This window comes from Salvelinus alpinus, chromosome 30, assembly GCF_045679555.1.
Source record: "Salvelinus alpinus chromosome 30, SLU_Salpinus.1, whole genome shotgun sequence".
Taxonomy (NCBI): domain Eukaryota; kingdom Metazoa; phylum Chordata; class Actinopteri; order Salmoniformes; family Salmonidae; genus Salvelinus; species Salvelinus alpinus.
The window spans coordinates 9,069,778-9,093,452 of record NC_092115.1 but is presented as its reverse complement, the minus strand read 5'-3'; the positions used below and the strand labels follow the sequence as shown (position 1 = coordinate 9,093,452).

General features: G+C 45.5%; 1 protein-coding gene across 5 annotated transcripts in view; it reads left to right on the top strand.

Moving 5' to 3' along the window:
* The window catches only part of LOC139559667 (activated CDC42 kinase 1-like), a 115,900-nt gene that overhangs the window by 59,990 nt on the left and 32,235 nt on the right, over positions 1–23,675 (top strand). For 3 of the 5 annotated variants that reach the window (XM_071375864.1, XM_071375868.1, XM_071375865.1), the window contains 2 exons: positions 18,667–18,844; positions 23,317–23,387. In XM_071375864.1, coding sequence (XP_071231965.1) covers positions 18,667–18,844; positions 23,317–23,387 — 249 coding nt within the window. Of the gene's footprint in view, positions 1–9,131; positions 10,662–18,666; positions 18,845–21,883; positions 23,159–23,316; positions 23,388–23,675 lie in introns of those variants that run through there. The other 2 variants (XM_071375867.1, XM_071375869.1) reach the window with 2 other exon arrangements.

Genomic DNA, 23,675 nt, shown 5'->3' with positions numbered 1-23,675 from the left:
TTTTTAAAGAAATGCCTTCATATCTCTGTTCATGTGATCGTATCTTGTTGAAGTTTAGTGCTTTGTATTTAACCCTGAATATAAAGAACACCACCAGGCTATTGTATCGTGTGTGTTTCAGGTACCCATCTGGCAGTATAGTTGTTGCCATCTACCATTCATTCAACAGATGCAGTGGTTATGGCTAGGCTATGCATAGCTATATTTTGTGCATCTATCTGTTATGGTCTGTGTGTCTGCTCAACCCTTCAGATCATGACTGTCACTTTTTCTCTGTCACACACACACACACACACACACACACACACACACACACACACACACACACACACACACACACACACACACACACACACACACACACACACACACACATAGCCCACGTTATTGAATGCGGAACCATGAGGTCATTGATGAAGTGCTGTTGAATGACTTTAGTGATGGGACGCACCCACAACCTCCTCTGTCCTCCCTCTCTCCTTTTCTTTCCCTTCTTTCTCACTAGTGTGATATGCAGTCATTAGAGGGCTGTCTGTCTCTCTGAGGAGGTAGCCATGTCTCTGTGCTGACAGAGTAGCCTGTTCTGTTAGGCCAAGGGAGGAGGTAGCCATGCCAGGCATGTGTGTTCTGAGTGTTCTGAGAATTTATTACCTTTTGGTTTTTCATCTCCTGTACATTACCCAGTGTGTGTTTTTGTCTTTATTCTTCACTTTCTGTCCAGTACACTACAGTCCAGTACACTACAGTCCACTATACTACAGTCCAGTACACTACACTACAGTCCACTACACTACACTACAGTCCACTATACTACAGTCCAGTCCACTACACTACAGTCCACTATGCTACAGTCCAGTATACTACAGTCCACTATGCTACAGTCCAGTATACTACAGTCCACTACACTACAGTCCACTATACTACAGTCCACTACACTACAGTCCACTATACTACAGTCCAGTACAGTACACTACACTACAGTACACTACACTACACTACAGTCCAGTACACTACACTACACTACACTACAGTCCAGTCCACTACACTACACTACACTACAGTCCAGTCCACTATACTACAGTCCACTATACTACAGTCCACTATACTACAGTCCACTATACTACAGTCCACTATACTACAGTCCACTATACTACAGTATACTACAGTCCAGTACACTACAGTCCAGTCCACTACAGTCTAGTCCACTATACTACTGTCCACTATACTACAGTCCACTATACTACAGTCCAGTATACTACAGTCCAGTATACTACAGTCCAGTATACTACAGTCCACTATACTACAGTCCACTATACTACAGTCCACTATACTACAGTCCACTATACTACAGTCCAGTATACTACAGTCCACTATACTACAGTCCACTATACTACAGTCCACTACACTACAGTCCACTATACTACAGTCCAGTATACTACAGTCCACTACAGTCCAGTATACTACACTACAGTCCAGTCCAGTACACTACACTACAGTCCAGTACACTACACTACAGTCCAGTATACTACACTACACTACAGTCCAGTACACTACACTACAGTCCAGTATACTACACTACACTACAGTCCAGTACACTACAGTCCAGTACACTACAGTCCAGTACACTACACTACACTACAGTCCAGTACACTACAGTCCAGTACACTACAGTCCAGTACACTACACTACACTACAGTCCAGTACACTACAGTCCAGTACACTACAGTCCAGTATACTACACTACACTACAGTCCAGTATACTACACTACACTACAGTCCAGTACACTACAGTCCAGTACACTACAGTCCAGTACACTACACTACACTACAGTCCAGTACACTACAGTTCAGTCCACTACAGTTCAGTCCACTACACTACAGTCCACTACACTACAGTCCACTACAGTTCAGTCCACTACACTACAGTCCACTACACTACAGTCCACTACACTATACTACAGTCCAGTATACTACAGTCCACTACACTACACTACAGTCCACTACACTACACTAAATCTAGTCCACTACACTACAGTCCACTACACTACAGTCCACTACACTACACTAAATCTAGTCCACTACACTACAGTCCACTACACTACAGTCCACTACACTACACTAAATCTAGTCCACTACACTACAGTCCACTACACTACAGTCCACTACACTACACTACAGTCCACTACACTACAGTAAAGTATACTACAGCCCAGTATACTACAGCCCACTACACTACAGTCCACTACACTACACTACAGGCCACTACACTACACTACAGTCCAGTCCACTACACTACCGGCCACTATATTACAGTCCAGTCCAGTCTAGTCCACGACATACTTTGCAAAAAGCCAGGTGTGTGTGTGTGTGTTCTCTGACCAGTATGTTGGTCCTCTGGTGTGTATGAATGTGTGTGGCCTTGGGTTGACGTTGCAGTTTTCTGAGCAGCAAAGGTGAATCGGGGGAAGCAGAGCCGCTCACACAGTTTCTGCTTTCTGCAGCATTTCTCTCCCCTTACACAGCAGGCTTCAGGCTGCTGTTACCTCATCAACTGGAGAGAGAGATGTAGAAAGGGAGGGAGGGGAGAAGGATGGAGTGGGAGAGAGGGGAGGGAGGGAGAGCGAGAGGAGGTTGGGGAGAGAGAGAGGGGGGGGTGGGTAGGGAGGGTGGGTGGGATGAGGTAGGGAGAGAGGGGAGGGTGGGTGGATGGGAAGAGGGAGGGGGGGAGAGAGAGAGAGGAGGGTGGGAAGAGGGAGAGAGAGGGGAGGGAGAGGGAGAGAGAGGGGAGAGAGAGGGGAGGGTGGGAAGAGGAAGGGAGGGAGAGAGCGAGGGATGTAGGGTAAGGGAAGGATGGAGAGATGGAAAGAGATGGAGAGAGGGTTGTGTTTTCTTTTGAACAGGTACTGTATATGAATGAATCTAGCTATAAATAATGAATCACTGAAGCTTGCCCTCAGCTTTTCTCCCCGGGAGGGTTGTGTGGAGATCACTTGGCTGACTGGCTGACTGGCTGGCTGACTGGCTGTTTGGCTGACTGACTGGCTGGCTGACTGGCTGGCTGGCTGGCTGGCTGGCTGGCTGGCTGACTGGCTGGCTGGCTGGCTGGCTGGCTGACTGGCTGACTGGCTGGCTGGCTGACTGGCTGGCTGGCTGACTGGCTGGTTGACTGGCTGTTTGGCTGGGTATTATTTGCAGCCTACTGTTTTGTCCTCCAAGCCACAACAACTATGTCTTGTTTACACCAGTGATCCCTTCATCCAGCATACTGCGCTATGTGCTCCATACATTTTCCTCTGGCAAAAAGACCACTGAATTATGGAAAAAATACTGTCAAACTCTCAATACTCTGCAGCACAATTTTTCTCTGACTTTGTTCATGCGAAGGCGGTGATTAGGCTATGTAACGTTGTAACGAAACGTTGCATTTTTTTTTTTTGCAGCCTGATTTAAACAGCATGATCATTACACAGGTGCACCTTGTGCTGGGGACAATAAAAGGCCACAGTTTTGTCACAATACAACAAGTTTTGAGGGAGCGTGCAATTGGCATGCTGACTGCAGGAATGTCCACCAGAGCCATGGCCAGATAATTGAATGTTTATTTCTCTACCATAAGCCGCCTCCAACGTTGTTTTAGAGAATTAGGCAGTACGTCCAACCGGCCTCACAACCACAAACCACTTGAATGGCGTTGTGTGGGCGATGTCAGCGTTATGAACAGGGTGCCCCATGGTGACAGTGGGGTTATGAAATGGGCAGGCATAAGCTACGGACAATGAACACACAGTGCATGGGTAAAATCACCGGGGAAACCAATCCAGAAATGTTGCTCTACGACCACCACAAGCTTTATGGGACTCGTCTGAATTTGGTACCGCCGATGTGTCAACTTCTGTCTGTAGTGTTTGAACTAGTGATGTGCTTTTCGCAAACGATTCATTCTTTTTGAACGACTCATTTTACTAACTCGAGAGTTCTGATTAGTTTTTCTGCGTGACTTGTTAATTTTAGTTCTTTGTTTGACCTGCTAGTGCTGACCGCAATGAGTCCTGCAGCAGGACTCATACACTCTCCTCTGGCTCAGCGGCTCCAGAGAAGTGCTCTGACCACCAACTGTCTGTCATATGTTCCCACCATGCACCAACTGTCTGTCATATGTTCCCACGACCACCATGCACCAACTGTCTGTCATATGTTCCCACCATGTACCAACTGTCTGTCATATGTTCCCACCATGCACCAACTGTCTGTCATATGTTCCCACCATGCACCAACTGTCTGTCATTTGTTCCCACGACCGCCAACTGTCTGTCATATCTGTCATAAGGGAAATAGATCAGGGTCATAGAGAAGAAAACTCCATGTTTAGAACTGATGATTGATCACATGGTGGAAGGATACATTCAATTAATTGTTTATTGAATGTTATGATTAAAAAAGCTTTGTAGAACCAAAACATGCACAGTCTCTGGTCAAAAAACTCAAACTGGAGAAAGAATCGTTTGAGGTTGCGCACTTTCACCCTCACAGCAGTCAAGCACTCCACCAACGGTCGTTCACGATCTAGTCCGGTTGCTGCCACAACTAGACCTCGTTTCGAATGTATCAAGAAATAATCGTATTTATATGTTTAGCAATCAAGAAAATGTACATTTTTAAAGCACACGTCTACAAGTCTGAGTCACAAATGACAGCTCAAATTAGCCTCCTATGGTGAACGAGAGGCGTGTAGAATCATGACTCTTGAGTTTTCAGTTCATCGGTAGGGGGTCCTGCATGCTCTGGTATTACTGAATCAAATGGACGGAATTAGTCGAGATTCGTTCTTTTAACGGAACGAGTCAAAAATATCAGAGTCAGTAAAAAGACTTCCCATCACTAGTCCGAAACGGTCTGGCCTACAAAACTAATATGACCCCACCATTGGGGAAGGAAAGCTCTCTTTGTCCTGTCGTGATGATCAGGAGCCAGATGGATGACTTCAGCTCGCTCTCTTACCAGCTGTGAGTCCACAAAGAATTCCATCTGTTTTAATGAACACAACAAGAACATGATATCACTTTTAGTGTGAGTACCAGTTTGGAATGAAAACCTATTGAAAATATATGAAAACATGAACTATAAAGGAAACATCGTGGAATGTTCTGGCTCCCTCGCTGTGTGTTTCTTCACCCAGAGAAGATGGAGAAAAGTGTAGACAGAGTCTGACCCACTCTCCAACGGCTGTCATCACCCCAATGTTCCAGAAACCTTACAAAAACATTCCATTCGCGTTAGCCGAGCAGTATGGCTAAACAGCGCCGTCTGGATCCTCCTCTGACATTCCTCCTTTAATTAGTGCCGGCCTGCCCATTTGAAGGGGAGAAAAGCAGCTGGTTTGGATTTGTTTATAGTCTGCACAGATAACATTTTTTGAGGGTTAGCAGGCAGGAAATAAAGCCAGCATCAAATAAAGAACATGCTGTCGACCCGAAAGCCGTGAGGGAATGGAGAGACTGTAGGGAGGAATGAATGAGAGAGGCAGAGAGAGAGGCAGAGAGAGAGAGAGGCAGAGAGAGAGAGAGAGGCAGAGAGAGAGGCAGAGAGAGAGGCAGAGAGAGAGGCAGAGAGAGAGAGGCAGAGAGAGAGAGGCAGAGAGAGAGAGAGAGGCAGAGAGAGAGGGAGAGAGGCAGAGGCAGAGCGAGAGAGGCAGAGCGAGAGAGGCAGAGCGAGAGAGGCAGAGGCAGAGCGAGAGAGAAAGAGGCAGAGCGAGAGAGAAAGAGGCAGAGCGAGAGAGAGAGAGGCAGAGCGAGAGAGAGAGAGGCAAAGAGAGAGAGGCAAAGAGAGAGAGGCAGGCAGAGGGGTGCTGGGTTAGCCAGAGGGTGTAAATAGCAAACGAGTGGGGGGAGAGGGGCAAGAGAAGGGCTGACTGGGTCAGAGGGAGAGAGGGGAGGAGAGAGTCAGTCAGAGAGAGAGCTGTGAGTTATTAAAGTAGATGGTAACAAGAGAGAGTAGCAGCAGTGTAAAAGACGGGGGGGGGGGGGGGCAATAAAAATAGTCTGCGTAGCCATTTGGTTAGATGTTCAGGAGTCTTATGGCTTGGGGGTAGAAGCTGTTTAGAAGCCTCTTGGACCTAGACTTGGCACTCCGGTACCGCTTGCCGTGCAGTAGCAGAGAGAACAGTCTATGACTGGGGTGGCTGGAGTCTTTGACAATTTTTAGGGCCTTCCTCTGACACTGCCTGGTATAGAGGTCCTGGATGGCAGGAGGCTCGGCCCCAGTGATGTACTGGGCCATTCACACTACCCTCTGTAGTGCCTTGTGGTCGGAGGCCGAGCAGTTGCCATACCAGGCAGTGATGCAACCAGTCAGGATGCTCTTGATGGTGCAGCTGTAGAACCTTTTGAGGATCTGAGGACCCATGTCAAATCTTTTCATTCTCCTGAGGGGGAATAGGTTTTGTCGTGCCCTCTTCACGACTGTCTTGGTGTGCTTGGACCATGTTAGTTTGTTGGTGATGTGGACACCAAGGAACTTGAAGCTCTCAACCTGCTCCACTGCAGCCCCGTTGATGAGAATGGAGGCGTGCTCGGTCCTCCTTTTCCTGTAGTCCACAATCATCTCCTTTGTCTTGGCACCACACGGCCAGGTCTCTGATCTCCTCCCTATAGGCTGTCTTGTCGTATTCGTTGATCAGGCCTACCACTGTTGTGTCATCGGGAAACTTAATGATGTTGTTGGAATCGTGCCTGGCCGTGCAGTCATGAGTGTACAGGAGGGGACTGAGCACGCACCCGAGGGGCCCCTGTGTTGAGGACCAGCGTGGCGGATGTGTTGTTACCTACCCTTACCACCTGGGGGCGGCCCGTCAGGAAGTCCAGGATCCAGTTGCAGAGGGAGGTGTTTAGTCCCAGGGTCCTTAGCTTATTGATGAGCTTTGAGGGCACTATGGTGTTAAATACTGAGCTGTAGTCAATGAATAGCATTTTCACATAGGTGTTCCTTTTGTCCAGGTGTGAAAGGGCAGTGTGGAGTGCAATAATGATTGCATCATCTGTGGATCTGTTGGGGCAGTATGCAAAATTGGAATGGGTCTAGGGTTTCTGGGATAATGGTGTTGATGTGAGCCATGACCAACCTTTCAAAGCACTTCATGGCTGCAGACGTGAGTGCTACGGATCGGTTGTCATTTAGTCAGGTTACCTTGGTGTTCTTGGGCACAGGCACTATGGTGGTCTGCTTAAAACATGTTGGTATTACAGACTCGGACAGGGAGATGGTGAAAATGTCAGCGAAGACACTTGCCAGTTGGTCCGCTCGTGTTCTGAGTACACGTCCTCGTAATTCGTCTGGCCCCGTTTCCTTGTGAATGTTGACCTGTTAATGGAGATGTGTTCTAGTGGGTCTGGGCAGGTGTGATGTAGTTAATGGAGATGGAGGTGTGTTCTAGTGGGTTGGGCAGGTGTGATGTAGTTAATGGAGATGGAGGTGTGTTCTAGTGGGTCTGGACAGGTGTGATGTAGTTAATGGAGATGGAGGTGTGTTCTAGTGGGTCTGGGCAGGTGTGATGTAGTTAATGGAGATGGAGGTGTGTTCTAGTGGGTCTGGGCAGGTGTGATGTAGTTAATGGAGATGGAGGTGTGTTCTAGTGGGTCTGGGCAGGTGTGATGTAGTTAATGGAGATGGAGGTGTGTTCTAGTGGGTCTGGGCAGGTGTGATGTAGTTAATGGAGGTGTGTTCTAGTGGGTCTGGGCAGGTGTGATGTAGTTAATGGAGGTGTGTTCTAGTGGGTCTGGGCAGGTGTGATGTAGTTAATGGAGATGGAGGTGTGTTCTAGTGGGTCTGGGCAGGTGTGATGTAGTTAATGGAGATGGAGGTGTGTCCTAGTGGGTCTGGGCAGGTGTGATGTAGTTAATGGAGATGGAGGTGTGTTCTAGTGGGTCTGGGCAGGTGTGATGTAGTTGATGTGTGTATGTTTTGTATTGTTTATAAAATATAAAACTAAATGGAAAGGAATGCAGTGTCTGTATAGTAACATACATGACATCAGACCTTCACAGCACCTTATTGGTTTTGGCTGACAGACGTTCGGTAGTTGCCCTATCCCTCCTGCTAATTGGGAAAATGTAGAAAATATTTTTCTGATTAAATGAGGTAAATGCTGTAAAATGAAGTGGACTTTATGTAATTTGAAAGATGAGACGTTGAGGATTATAATTACATACCGCTTTTGATTTCATACAAAGACAGCAAACAACAACCTGGGAGTCCAAATGTGCACTTCACATTTCCGTATCATTAAAGTCATGTAATTTACAACGTTCACGATCACTATGTGTGATGTACAGTTACTAGATGACATGGTGTCATACCCCGGGTTGTTCTACACACAGCAGAATGCACTCAGGTCTCCTTTCTATCCGCACCAAAATTACAATCTGTTTCCACTGAAGTGAATTGTGAACATTTTAACCCTGTAAGATCATATATAACTTAGCTACTAGTCTTGTTGGCAATAGAACAAGCTTTCAAATGATGCTTGGCTGACCCAGATTGTGATTTTTTAATGGACCGTTTATTGATTGCGTAAACAACAGTAATTGCGTGACGGCGGGGATGCAGGGTTGTGCTCTTAACTAAACAACTACACGTGTGCTTGGTCTAGTTCCTCTACTGCACAGCTAGGATGCAAAAAAAAAGCACCTTATAGTTGAAGACTCTTCTTTGAGTCCTAAAAGTGCATTGAAATATTCACACTTTGGAGGTGTGTGTGTGGCCACTTGGAGACACCAGTTAGTCCTCTGTCTCAAACCCTTGTCATTCTCTTGTCTTATGTTGCACCTACAACACATCGTCCAGGAATTTTCTCATCATGTTACTGAAGGTATCCAGAGGATTTTCAGATGTCGTTAAGGTGGCAGTAAATGTAAAATACACACAAAATCAACAGTGTAATGTTTGGATTCAATCTTGTCAGGTGAACTGTGGTCTAATAATTTTCCCATAATTGGGAAAACTTTCCCCTTTCAATTGTTACCATGGTTATGCATGTACTTTCCATATTTCTTCTGTAAGAAACATTTCAATGTATCCCTATCCATATAGTTATAGGGCAATTCCCACCAGTGTAAAGGGTTAAGATCCTAACATACTGTAAGTAGGGGGTGCACAGGAAACGAGTTCTCCATCCTGCAGTTCAATCTGACCTCAAATCTGAACTCAAATGTTCCTTCAGCCGAATACCATGGAGCCTCTGTACTCGACACGGAGCACTTCCCTGTCTGTCTTAGAGAGGGAGGGAGGTAGGAAAGGAGAGAAAAAGAGGATGGAAGAAAAGTGAAACGGGCAGAGAGACTGAAAGGGGGAAAGAGAGCGAGGGGAAAAAGAGGCAGAGGGAATACCAGGAATCACCAAGCTGACTGAGCCAAGCCATCCAGCAAGCAAGACAGAGGGGAGGAGAGAGAGGCAGGAGAGAGAGAGAGGGAGGAGAGAGAGCCAGAGTTATTTGCCAGCTTTGCTCAAAACAGAAGGAACAGATCGTCCTTCCAGTGCACACACTGACGTGCTTACACACACATTCATGTGCGCCACAAACAAATACACAAACTCACTCACTAAAATACCATACCACACATACAGATACACTCTGTGAGTCATCATGCCGCTGTTCTCCACTTTTCTATCGGCTGGAGCTGGCAGCTCTGAGTGAATCTAGGCGAAAACCAAGTCGCTGCTATTTTTAGCCCCACGATGGTGGGGATGGATAAACGAATGGACAGGAGCTGGGCACACGGAGGAGGGTAGAGAAGAGGGCAGAAACTGGGCAGCATTGGGCTATATCTCAGCCAACTTCGCAAAGATGCTAGAGAAACTGACAGTGACAGTTCCTCTGGATTTATCCTTCCCACAAAGTGACAGTTCCTCTGGATTTATCCTTCTCAAAGTGACATTTCCTCTGGATTTATCCTTCTGACAAAGTGACAGTTCCTCTGGATTTATCCTTCTCACAAAGTAACATTTCCTCTGGATGTATCCTTCTCACAAAGTAACATTTCCTCTGGATTTATCCTTCTCACAAAGTGACAGTTCCTCTGGATTTATCCTTCTGACAAAGTGACAGTTCCTCTGGATTTATCCTTCTCACAAAGTGACAGTTCCTCTGGATTTATCCTTCTCACAAAGTGACAGTTCCTCTGGTTTTATCCTTCTCACAAAGTGACAGTTCCTCTGGATTTATCCTTCTGACAAAGTGACAGTTCCTCTGGATTTATCCTTCTCACAAAGTGACAGTTCCTCTGGATTTATCCTTCTCACAAAGTGACAGTTCCTCTGGTTTTATCCTTCTCACAAAGTGACAGTTCCTCTGGTTTTATCCTTCTCATTCGACCATTTGTTATGTTTCTTTAGATTGTTCCTGTGTTATGCCCCGTGCTGGAATGTAGCCTGGCTACAGGAGCTCAGGAAGTTTTCCTTTTCCCGGGATTGGGAACGGGATCGTTGGAGCGCTCTCTCAGCGTTCCCTCTCCGGGGAATCCTGTTGCTCTGATACTGTCAGGCCACAGAAGCAGGTGTCTCTGAAGATAAAAAAAAAAAAAACTCTTTCTCACACAGAATTCGGGATGCGGCGTTTCGACAAGCTCAAAATGTCGTTCCCTTTCCTGGCACGCTTCCATGTGTACAGAGTAAGCCTACTCGTTTCGTCTCGTTGACAAGTTGTTACGGTGATGTCATTGAATGAATGGGTACGGTTGTGTCTGGTCTGGTACCAGAAGGAAAGTATTTCTATCAAGGTGAAGGAATTTGGGGTGAAGATTAGGTTCTTCAAATGAAAGCCTTGTGGGTCGTCTATGCTTGAATGGATCTATCCTATGTCCAAAATGTACACATCTCACACGCTGCTCAACCTGTCTACACCCACTGCCTTTTTGATATGTAAGATCACTTAACATTACTAAGCCAGATTTCAGTTGCAATCATGTTTTAGTTAGAAGCCAGACAACCGTTGGTTTCCTCCTGGAATTAGTTCATATTCTGAACGTAGGTTAGTCTCACTGACCACATTTACATGCTCACAGTATTACGGATAGTAGCTCATATCCCGCTAAAGGTCTTATTCAGGATACGTTGTTTACATGCAGCTTTGATATCCCGCTCATGAGTATCCCTGTGGCCATGAATAAACAGAATATTTAGAATGTAAGTATATGGGTTAAATGGAATAGTAACTGAAATATGGACACTAACTGTTGGTCTATAACATCTCACCTGTAGAGTAATATAATACTGTAGGTATATAACCTCTCACATGTAGAATAATATAATACTAACTTTTGGTCTATAACCTCTCACATGTAGAGTAATATAATATTAATGCCTGCAGAATTATGCATTTCTTGCAGTGAAATTATACAACATTGTCTCGGGAACAGGAGTGGAGAAATATGATTTCTTTCTTTCAGGATCTCTTGAGAAAATGTGAATGTGATGTGTTATCTTTGACACAGTTCTGCAAACAGACAGTATTCCAACCACATAAAATATGTGCCCCTGACAAACTAAAGTCTTTTCAGAAACCTGTTTCGTTGTTTTCTCAGCTTTTTAATTTCCTTAAAACCGGTCAAACTGATCACATTTTGCACAGGACCAATCTTTTCACTGTTTTGGCAGTTATTGTGTTTTCTCCCCGGTCCCTAAATGCAACAGACAACGTTACCACTGTTTAACTAGTTACTAATGCATTCATTCTATCAATGTAAGACATTATTCTGGTGATAACTACTTTATTTAGTCTTCTGGGGCAACAAGTTATGACAGAAGAGAAGCTGCATCTAACTATAGTTGACAAAGAACTGGCCGACTAAATGTCAGAAATTATAATATGGCCTACCAAATGTCAGAAATTATAATATGGCCTACCAAATGTCAGAAATTATAATATGGCCTACCAAATGTCAGACATTTTAATATGGTCTACCAAATGTCAGACATTTTAATATGGTCTACCAAATGTCAGAAATTATAATATGGCTGCCAAATGTCAGAAATTATAATATGGCCTACCAAATGTCAGAAATTATAATATGGCCTACCAAATGTCAGACATTTTAATATGGTCTACCAAATGTCAGAAATTATAATATGGCTACCAAATGTCAGAAATTATAATATGGCTACCAAATGTCAGAAATTATAATATGGCTACCAAATGTCAGAAATTATAATATGGCTACCAAATGTCAGAAATTATAATATGGCTACCAAATGTCAGAAATTATAATATGGCTACCAAATGTCAGAAATTATAATATGGCTACCAAAGGTCTGAAATTATAATATGGCTACCAAAGGTCTGAAATTATAAGCAGAAAATTGTCTAAATTAGGTGCGAAAGTAGCCAGTAGTAAATGATGGTAAATTAATTATAGTAAGCTGAATTGTTATTTTGGATGGAACTGCGGAGGAAGTCTACTTTTTGAAGTGATATGTTTGGCAATCCAATGAAAACATCATCACACAACACCCCCATGATATGTGAAACTGAGCCTGACCACAAAAAAACTACAGTATACGGCATGAGACGTTAACATGCCACAGTATCCCATCTTAGATCAGCGTAGCTCAGGCATCTTATCTGGGTTTCTCATAAAGGGATATAAGCTTTTTCAGGTTATTGTAAAATGGGATATGATGTTTACATGTGTCAACTGAAAAACAGAATACTTGACTATGCCTAATAATAACGGGATATTGATGTGCATGTAAAACATGGTCCCTGTTGTTCTAGTGTAGGCTTAATGTAGATTAGCTGGGATTGCATGAAGCTTGTGGACATATTCTGCTTTCTGATCCAAAGACGGTCAAACGTACAGTATGTGGATTTGTTTGCCAGTTAAAACTATAGCAACTTCTACAGCTGTGTGTTTTTTGAAACAGAGTGAGGCATTATGGACCGGACAACAGGCCAGAATGTTCATGGCTTTCACATTGCTTCACTCACTCATTGCTTCACCAGGATGTTCATTGCTACACATTGCGAGGCCACGGTTATATGCCGTTATCCAGTTCTGAACTGCAATGATGAGGCCCACTGGGACATTTTTAGAAAAGACTAGCTTATTCAATTCATCTGGCCTGACTGAACCACTGCTCCTCTTATACTTAGACCAGAATACTAACACAGCCTACCCACTAGATGTAGTCTACTAAACACACTAATGAATACCCCCCCCCCAAAAAAACAGTCTAGACACCTTAAAATTCTTCATTCCGCCAAGTGGAAGGAGTTCAGGCCAGAGGCATTTTTCACCAGGAACTTCTTGTAGCTCTTCCCACCCCTTTCCATTACTCCAACCCCAGCTCCTTTCTCCCGCCACCTCATTATACAGCACTACATCCAGTAGCTTTCTACAACTACACTGTTTTGCATCATGGCTACAATGCAAATTCAGTAGACCTTTTGACCTTTTAAAAAGAGACCTCTGACAGTACGTCATGAGTGGAATTCAGACAAAAAAGGCACTTTGGGGTTGTGGTCTTTTGCTTCACAAATTCTCTAGGTTTAACGTTGAGTTTTTCCCCTTTGAAATGAGACCCATTAGCCTTTAGACTGAGCATGGGTGAGTCAGTTGAGCCCACTGCGTTCTACTCAGGGGTTCTAGAAGTGGACCAACTCCCGGGTGGCGCAGTGGTCTAGGGCACTGCATCACAGCGCTAGCTCTGCCACCAGAGACTCTGGGTTCGCGCCCAGGCTCTGTCGCAGCCGGCCGCGACCGGGAGGTCCGTGGGGCGACGCACAATTGGCCTAGCGTCGTCTGGGTTAGGGAGGGTTTGGCCGGTAGGGATATTCTTGTCTCATCGCGCACCAGCGACTCCTGTGACGGGCCGGGCGCAGTGCACGCTAACCAAGGTCGCCAGGTGTACAGTGTTTCCTCCGACACATTGGTGCGGCTGGCTTCCGGGTTGGATGCGCGCTGTGTTAAGAAGCAGTGCGGCTTGGTTGGGTTGTGTTTCGGAGGACGCATGGCTTTCGACCTTCGTCTCTCCCGAGCCCGTACGGGAGTTGTAGCGATGAGACAAGATAGTAACTACTAACAATTGGATACCACGAAATTGGGGAGAAAAAGGGGGTAACATTTATTTTAAAAATAAAATAGAAGTGGACAGTTCTACTCAGGGGTTCTAGAAGTGGACCAAGCCCAGGTGCCAGACCACTAAGAGCTGACAGATTACAAAGCGCTACTCGGGAATATTGAGACAGGAATATTACTGCATTGTGACCTAGATTTATGTGCTTGTGGTGGATTCGAATCAGGATGCAAACATCTGGCGTAACCATTTGGGAGTAGTATACAGTAACTAAATTTGAATCTGAAATTGTGTAATGTTTTAAGCAAAATAGAAGTAATCTCTTCTCATGTCATATCATTTGAGTTATAGGCTATGGGTCTATCTTGCTAGTCAGTGAAAGGTTTTTGAACTTGGTCATAAAGATCTGTGTGTGTACATGTGTGCAGGTACACACACAGACATCCGAAGTACTAGTCAAGCGTCTTCCTGTCTCTGTCGCTCTCTCTCTCTCTCCCTCATATCTGAAGTACTAGTCAAGCGTCTCTCTCATATCCGAAGTACTAGTCAAGCGTCTCTCTCATATCTGAAGTACTAGTCAAGCGTCTCTCTCTCTCATATCTGAAGTACTAGTCAAGCGTCTCTCTCTCTCATATCTGAAGTACTAGTCAAGCGTCTCTCTCTCTCATATCTGAAGTACTAGTCAAGCGTCTCTCTCTCATATCTGAAGTACTAGTCAAGTGTCTCTCTCATATCTGAAGTACTAGTCAAGTGTCTCTCTCATATCTGAAGTACTAGTCAAGCGTCTCTCTCATATCTGAAGTACTAGTCAAGCGTCTCTCTCATATCTGAAGTACTAGTCAAGCGTCTCTCTCTCATATCTGAAGTACTAGTCAAGTGTCTCTCTCATATCCGAAGTACTAGTCAAGCGTCTCTCTCTCATATCCGAAGTACTAGTCAAGCGTCTCTCTCTCTCATATCTGAAGTACTAGTCAAGCGTCTCTCTCATATCCGAAGTACTAGTCAAGCGTCTCTCTCATATCTGAAGTACTAGTCAAGCGTCTCTCTCATATCCGAAGTACTAGTCAAGCGTCTCTCTCTCTCATATCTGAAGTACTAGTCAAGCGTCTCTCTCATATCCGAAGTACTAGTCAAGCGTCTCTCTCTCTCATATCTGAAGTACTAGTCAAGCGTCTCTCTCATATCTGAAGTACTAGTCAAGCGTCTCTCTCATATCTGAAGTACTAGTCAAGCGTCTCTCTCATATCTGAAGTACTAGTCAAGCGTCTCCCTCATATCTGAAGTACTAGTCAAGCGTCTCTCTCTCTCATATCTGAAGTACTAGTCAAGCGTCTCTCTCATATCCGAAGTACTAGTCAAGCGTCTCTCTCATATCTGAAGTACTAGTCAAGCGTCTCTCTCTCATATCCGAAGTACTAGTCAAGCGTCTCTCTCTCATATCCGAAGTACTAGTCAAGCGTCTCTCTCTCTCATATCTGAAGTACTAGTCAAGCGTCTCTCTCATATCTGAAGTACTAGTCAAGCGTCTCTCTCTCATATCTGAAGTACTAGTCAAGCGTCTCTCTCTCTCATATCTGAAGTACTAGTCAAGCGTCTCTCTCTCTCATATCCGAAGTACTAGTCAAGCGTCTCTCTCTCTCATATCTGAAGTACTAGTCAAGCGTCTCTCTCTCTCATATCTGAAGTACTAGTCAAGTGTCTCTCTCATATCTGAAGTACTAGTCAAGCGTCTCTCTCATATCTGAAGTACTAGTCAAGCGTCTCTCTCATATCTGAAGTACTAGTCAAGCGTCTCTCTCATATCTGAAGTACTAGTCAAGTGTCTCTCTCATATCTGAAGTACTAGTCAAGCGTCTCTCTCATATCTGAAGTACTAGTCAAGTGTCTCTCTCATATCTGAAGTACTAGTCAAGCGTCTCTCTCTCTCATATCCGAAGTACTAGTCAAGCGTCTCTCTCTCATATCCGAAGTACTAGTCAAGCGTCTCTCTCATATCCGAAGTACTAGTCAAGCGTCTCTCTCTCTCATATCCGAAGTACTAGTCAAGCGTCTCTCTCTCTCATATCCGAAGTACTAGTCAAGTGTCTCTCTCTCATATCTGAAGTACTAGTCAAGCGTCTCTCTCTCATATCCGAAGTACTAGTCAAGCGTCTCTCTCATATCTAAAGTACTAGTCAAGCGTCTCTCTCTCATATCTGAAGTACTAGTCAAGTGTCTCTCTCATATCTGAAGTACTAGTCAAGCGTCTCTCTCATATCTAAAGTACTAGTCAAGCGTCTCTCTCATATCTAAAGTACTAGTCAAGCGTCTCTCTCTCATATCTGAAGTACTAGTCAAGTGTCTCTCTCATATCTGAAGTACTAGTCAAGCGTCTCTCTCATATCCGAAGTACTAGTCAAGCGTCTCTCTCTCATATCCGAAGTACTAGTCAAGCGTCTCTCTCTCTCATATCTGAAGTACTAGTCAAGCGTCTCTCTCTCATATCTGAAGTACTAGTCAAGCGTCTCTCTCTCTCATATCTGAAGTACTAGTCAAGCGTCTCTCTCTCTCATATCTGAAGTACTAGTCAAGCGTCTCTCTCATATCTGAAGTACTAGTCAAGCGTCTCTCTCATATCTGAAGTACTAGTCAAGCGTCTCTCTCATATCTGAAGTACTAGTCAAGCGTCTCTCTCATATCCGAAGTACTAGTCAAGCGTCTCTCTCTCTCATATCCGAAGTACTAGTCAAGCGTCTCTCTCATATCCGAAGTACTAGTCAAGTGTCTCTCTCATATCTGAAGTACTAGTCAAGCGTCTCTCTCATATCCGAAGTACTAGTCAAGCGTCTCTCTCTCTCATATCCGAAGTACTAGTCAAGCGTCTCTCTCTCATATCCGAAGTACTAGTCAAGTGTCTCTCTCATATCTGAAGTACTAGTCAAGCGTCTCTCTCATATCCGAAGTACTAGTCAAGCGTCTCTCTCTCTCATATCCGAAGTACTAGTCAAGCATCTCTCTCTCATATCTGAAGTACTAGTCAAGCGTCTCTCTCATATCCGAAGTACTAGTCAAGCGTCTCTCTCTCTCTCTCTCATATCTGAAGTACTAGTCAAGCGTCTCTCTCTCTCTCTCTCATATCTGAAGTACTAGTCAAGCGACTTCCTGCCTCTCTCTCTTTCTATCTATATTGTCTCTCTTTCAGAGGCTCTGTCTCTTTCTCTCTCTCAGAACTAGATAGTTGGATAATTGAAAGCAGCACTTCAAATCCAATAGAGAAGAAGGCAGCCGGACATGTTTGACAGAAGTCAAAAGAACTCTGTGTCCTGATGACAGTTGTTTGACATATAGGCTAGGCTATCAAACAAGACCACACAGCACTTCATACTGCCCTCTACACAGGGTATGGTTGAGAATGAGGAAAAAGGTCTGGCTGCATTGTCTGTTTGAATAGATTGTCTGCTGGATACATTGTCTGTTTGGATACATTGTCTGATTGGATACATTGTCTGCTTGAATAGATTGTCTGCTTGGATACATTGTCTGCTTGGATACATTGTCTGTTTGGATACATTGTCTGTTTGAATAGATTGTCTGCTTGGATACATTGTCTGCTTGAATAGATTGTCTGCTTGAATAGATTGTCTGCTTGGATACATTGTCTGTTTGGATACATTGTCTGTTTGAATAGATTGTCTGTTTGGATACATTGTCTGCTTGAATAGATTGTCTGCTTGAATAGATTGTCTGCTTGGATACATTGTCTGCTTGGATACATTGTCTGTTTTGGATAGATTGTCTGTTTGAATAGATTGTCTGCTTGGATACATTGTCTGCTTGGATACATTGACTGCTTGGATACATTGTCTGTTTGGATAGATTGTCTGCTTGGATAGATTGTCTGTTTGGATAGATTGTCTGTTTGGATAGATTGTCTGCTTGGATAGATTGTCTGTTTGGATACATTGTCTGTGTATCATCTGGATACCAGATGTGCTTTGTACTGTCTGGCTACGGATGTCTGGCTGGCTACGGATGTCTGTCTGGCTACGGATGTCTGTCTGGCTACGGATGTCTGTCTGGCTACGGATGTCTGTCTGGCTACGGATGTCTGTCTGGCTACGGATGTCTGTCTGGCTACGGATGTCTGTCTGGCTACTGATGTCTGTCTGGCTACGGATGTCTGTCTGGCTACTGATGTCTGTCTGGCTACTGATGTCTGTCTGGCTACAGATGTCTGTCTGGCTACGGATGTCTGTCTGGCTACTGATGTCTGTCTGGCTACTGATGTCTGTCTGGCTACGGATGTCTGTCTGGCTACTGATGTCTGTCTGGCTACTGATGTCTGTCTGGCTACGGATGTCCGGCTACAGATGTCTGTCTGGCTACGGATGTCTGTCTGGCTACTGATGTCTGTCTGGCTACTGACTGATGTCTGTCTGGCTACGGATGTCTGTCTGGCTACTGATGTCTACTTACTGATTTATGACAGTGCCAGTGTATTCTCGGGGGAGGAAAGGGTGTGGTAATTTGCTATGTCTGTGAAGCGGTTGTGCTTTTTTGGTTTTGTATAGATGCTGTGTGCTTGTCATTATTTAAACCCAGTTTCTCCTATGTGTTATTCAGAAGCTGGGCCGTAGCATGCAGTCTGAGGAGGGCACAGAATGGCTCCTGGAGCTGCTGATGGAGGTGCAGCTGCAGCAGTACCTTTTGCGTATCCGTGACGACCTTAACGTGACGCTCATCTCCCACTTCGACTACGTCAAGAACGAGGACCTGGAGAAGATCGGAATGGGGCGGCCCGGTGAGTTGTTATAGTGGGGATGGTTTTGACTTTTGGCTATGCGAGTTACATTTTTCATTGGTCGCATTGGTGAGCTGCACATTCTACCTGGTCACCTCAATCAAAACGTCCTGTTTTTTTGGGCCGGATAAAACCATGAATTTGTTACAGTAAAGTGCGTTATCCTCATGATTCCTGTTGTAAGTGTCAGCCTGTTTTTCTGGGGCCGGCTGCTGTAATGAGGCTCTCTCTCCTTCCTGTGCCCCTCTTATTTCTCAACGATCGTTATTGAGCTCAAAGCACATTGTTTTTTACATTCAAGATATCTGATATGGCTTTGAAATACGGAACGCCCGAAATTGCACAACGGCCATCCGCGAGTGCACTTGGCCACATTGCAAAAAATTATTTGAGGGGGGAGACATTACTTTTTCTGTTAGATTAGTACATGGTTAGGTGTTATGTTTTAGTGGTTAGAGCATTGGGTCAGTAACTGAAAGGTTGCTGGATTGAATCCCTAAGCTGACAAGGTAAACGTCTGTCGTTCTGCCCCTGAGCAAGGCAGTTAACCCACTGTTCCCCGGGCACTGAAGACGTGGATGTGACATTTTTTTGGGGGGGGGGGGGGGACATTACTTTTTTGAGGAAGTGTATACTGGCTGTGTGGTTGCTACAGCATCTGAAGAGGGACAAACAGAAAAATTGCTGAGTTCTGTTAGGATCAAACCTGAACCTAGTATACGGGCGCCTTAAGCCAGTCTGACAGGCGTGCGACCTTATGCACATTAGTGGGAGAGAAAAAAAATAAACCCTAGTCTTTAGCTCTTATTTTCTCTCCCATTTTTCACGCTCTAAGCCCCCTTCTCAACTCCTCTCTCCCTTTCTCTTCTCATCTTTCTCTCCCTTTCTCGCTCTCTCTCCTCTCCTCTCTCTCTTTCTCCTCTTCCTCGAGCACACTCCTTTTTTCTTTATTTCTCTTGAAACTACTAACAGCTAACTTTATTGAAGAACATTTTACTCACTGTGACTGAGATATGTGGTTGTCCCACCTCACTATGACTGAGAGATGTGGTTGTCCCACCTCACTATGACTGAGAGATGTGGTTGTCCCACCTCACTATGACTGAGATATGTGGTTGTCCCACCTCACTGTGACTGAGATATGTGGTTGTCTCACCTCATTATGACTGAGAGATGTGGTTGTCCCACCTCACTATGACTGAGAGATGTGGTTGTCCCACCTCACTATGACTGAGAGATGTGGTTGTCCCACCTCACTATGACTGAGACATGTGGTTGTCCCACCTCACTATGACTGAGAGATGTGGTTGTCCCACCTCACTATGACTGAGAGATGTGGTTGTCCCACCTCACTATGACTGAGAGATGTGGTTGTCCCACCTCACTATGACTGAGAGATGTAGTTGTCTCACCTCACTATGACTGAGATATGTGGTTGTCCCACCTCCATGTGACTGAGATATGTGGTTGTCCCACCTCACTATGACTGAGAGATGTGGTTGTCCCACCTCACTATGACTGAGAGATGTGGTTGTCCCACCTCACTATGACTGAGAGATGTGGTTGTCCCACCTCACTGTGACTGAGAGATGTGGTTGTCCCACCTCACTGTGACTGAGAGATGTGGTTGTCCCACCTCACTATGACTGAGACATGTGGTTGTCCCACCTCACTATGACTGAGAGATGTGGTCGTCCCACCTCACTGTGACTGAGAGATGTGGTTGTCCCACCTCACTGTGACTGAGAGATGTGGTTGTCCCACCTCACTGTGACTGAGATATGTGGTTGTCCCACCTCACTGTGACTGAGATATGTGGTTGTCCCACCTCACTGTGACTGAGATATGTGGTTGTCCCACCTCACTATGACTGAGATGTGGTTGTCTCACCCCACTATGACTGAGATGTGGTTGTCCCACCTCACTATGACTGAGAGATGTGGTTGTCTCACTTCACTATGACTGAGAGATGTGGTTGTCTCAACTCACTATGACTGAGAGATGTGGTTGTCCCACCTCACTATGACTGAGAGATGTGGTTGTCCCACCTTACTATGACTGAGAGATGTGGTTGTCTCACCTCACTATGACTGAGAGATGTGGTTGTCCCACCTCACTATGACTGAAATATGTGGTTGTCTCACCTCACTATGACTGAGAGATGTGATTGTCTCACCTCACTATGACTGAGAGATGTCATCCGCAGAGTACGACCCTGCCTCACTACAGAGAATGCGGTCGTCCCAGGTCACTATGATCCGAGGCATGTGGTTGTCCCACCTCACTGTGACTGAGATATGTGACTGTCACACCTCGCTGTTGGCTGAGGCTCCCTGCCTGTGCCATTAAACCTCCTACAACTCATCCAGAGAGCTGTCCGCAGCTCACTGTGACTGAGTGATGTCAACCTGTCCCAAGTTACTCTCACTGTCACCCGCGCTCCTCCGCTCTCTCCACTGTGACTTCCAGATATGAAGCTGTCGCATCTCGCTGTGACTAAGACACATGGTTGTCTTACCTCACTGTGAGCTGTGAGGTGTGAACGGCCCACCTCACTGTGACCTTCAGAGCTCTGGTCAGGCCCTACACCCAAACAAGGGCACTGCGTTCATCCACCTCTGGCCTGTCTCGCCTCCCTACCACTGAGAGAAGTACAGTTGTCCCGCCTCAGCCCATGACTCAGAAACTGTGCGCTGCTCTGGCACCCCAATGTGACTGAGATACATGATTATCCCACCTCACGACGCCAGAGACAGCGGTAGTCAATCACCCCACTATGCCGGAGACACCTGAAACCCCACCTCTTCAAGGAATACCTAGGATAGGATAAAGTAGTCCTGTCTCACCTCCCCCTGCCTTAAAAGATTTGGATGTCTCAACTCACTATGACTGAGAGATGTGGCTGTTCCACCTCGCGATGTCATGAGAGATGTGAATGTCACCAATTTGCTAAGTCGCTCTGGAATAAGTGGCTGTCTCACCTCACTATGACTGAGAGATGTGATTGTCTCACCTCACTATGACTGAGAGATGTGGTTGTCCCACCTCACTATGACTGAGATATGTGGTTGTCCCACCTAGCTATCTTAAAAGGGGATACTTCGGGATTTTGTCTACTTCCTCAGAGTCAGATAAACTCGTGGATACCATTTTTATATCTCTGTGTGCCGTCTGAAGGAAGTTGCTAACTAGCGTTAGCGCAATAGCTAACTAGCGTTAGCGCAATGAATGGAAGTCTATGGGCATCTGCTAGCACTTCTAGTCATTGTGCTAATGCTAGTTAGCATTGGCTCGCAAAACTACCTCTAACTTCCTTCATACTGGACACCGAGACATAAACATTTTATCCACAAGTTCATCTGACTCTGGGGAAGTAGATAAATGGCATCATTGCTAAAATCCCAAAGTATTCCTTTAAGAAGAATGCACTAACTGTAAGTCACTCTGGATACGTGTAAATTAATTAAGCTAAATTAATCAAATGTGTAAATGTAAATGCTTTTCTGATGTTTCAAGTCCACCAACTCTCCTCCCAGAGGGCTACCCCCCTGGTGGGCAGCGGTGCCCAACTCTCCTCCCAGAGGGCTACCCCCCTGGTGGGCAGCGGTGCCCAACTCTCCTCCCACAGGGCTACCCTCCTGGTGGGCAGCGGTGTCCAACTCTCCTCCCACAGGGCTACCCTCCTGGTGGGCAGCGGTGCCCAACTCTCCTCCCACAGGGCTACCCTTGGTTAGCTGAATCGGATGCGTTGCCAGGGCCTTGATTCGCTGAATCGGATGAGTTGCCAGGACCTTGATTCGCTGAATCGGATGAGTTGCCAGGACCTTGATTCGCTGAATCGGATGAGTTGCCAGGACCTTGATTCGCTGATTCGGATGAGTTGCCAGGACCTTGATTCGCTGATTCGGATGAGTTGCCAGGACCTTGATTCGCTGAATCGGATGAGTTGCCAGGACCTTGATTCGCTGAATCGGATGAGTTGCCAGGACCTTGATTCGCTGAATCGGATGAGTTACCAGGACCGTGGTAGTTGAATCGGAGGAGTTGCCAGGGCTTTGGTAGCTGAATCGGAGGAGTTGCTAGGACCTTTGTAGTTGAATCGGAGGAGTTGCCAGGACCTTGGTAGTTGAATCGGAGGAGTTGCCAGGACCTTGGTAGTTGAATCGGAGGAGTTGCCAGGACCTTGGTAGTTGAATCGGAGGAGTTGCCAGGACCTTGGTAGTTGAATCGGAGGAGTTGCCAGGACCTTGGTAGTTGAATCAGAGGAGTTGCCAGTACCTTGGTAGCTGAATCGGAGGAGTTGCCAGTACCTTGGTAGTTGAATCGGATGACTTATCACATGCCTTAGGGTTTCTCATTCTTGGTCTGCATAGTCAGTGACATTCTCTCCCTCTCGTGTGCTCTCTTTGTGTCTGTCTCTCTGTCTCTGTCTCTGTCTCTCTTTTCTCTGTCTCTCGATGGTGTCGCTGCAGGGCAGAGACGGCTGTGGGAGGCAGTCAAGAGGAGGAAAGCCATGTGCAAGCGCAAGTCCTGGATGAGCAAGGTACATTACACAAACTCATACATATCCGTACCATGCATACTGATGTATTGGAACCGTTGCATGATTCACTATCTCTTCTAAAATAACTTTAAAAACCTTTAAAATAAAACATTTGGTGTTAACCCGTGTATTTGTTTGAATTACAACTGCACAGGACCCCCCCCCCAAAAGAAATGTGGCAGAAATTTTGATTTTTAACTTCAAAATGGAATGGACAAAATTATTCCAAATTATTCCAAAATTCCCCAGACAGTTAGGTGTACAGTTCAGGGTTGTGTGAACCTCCCA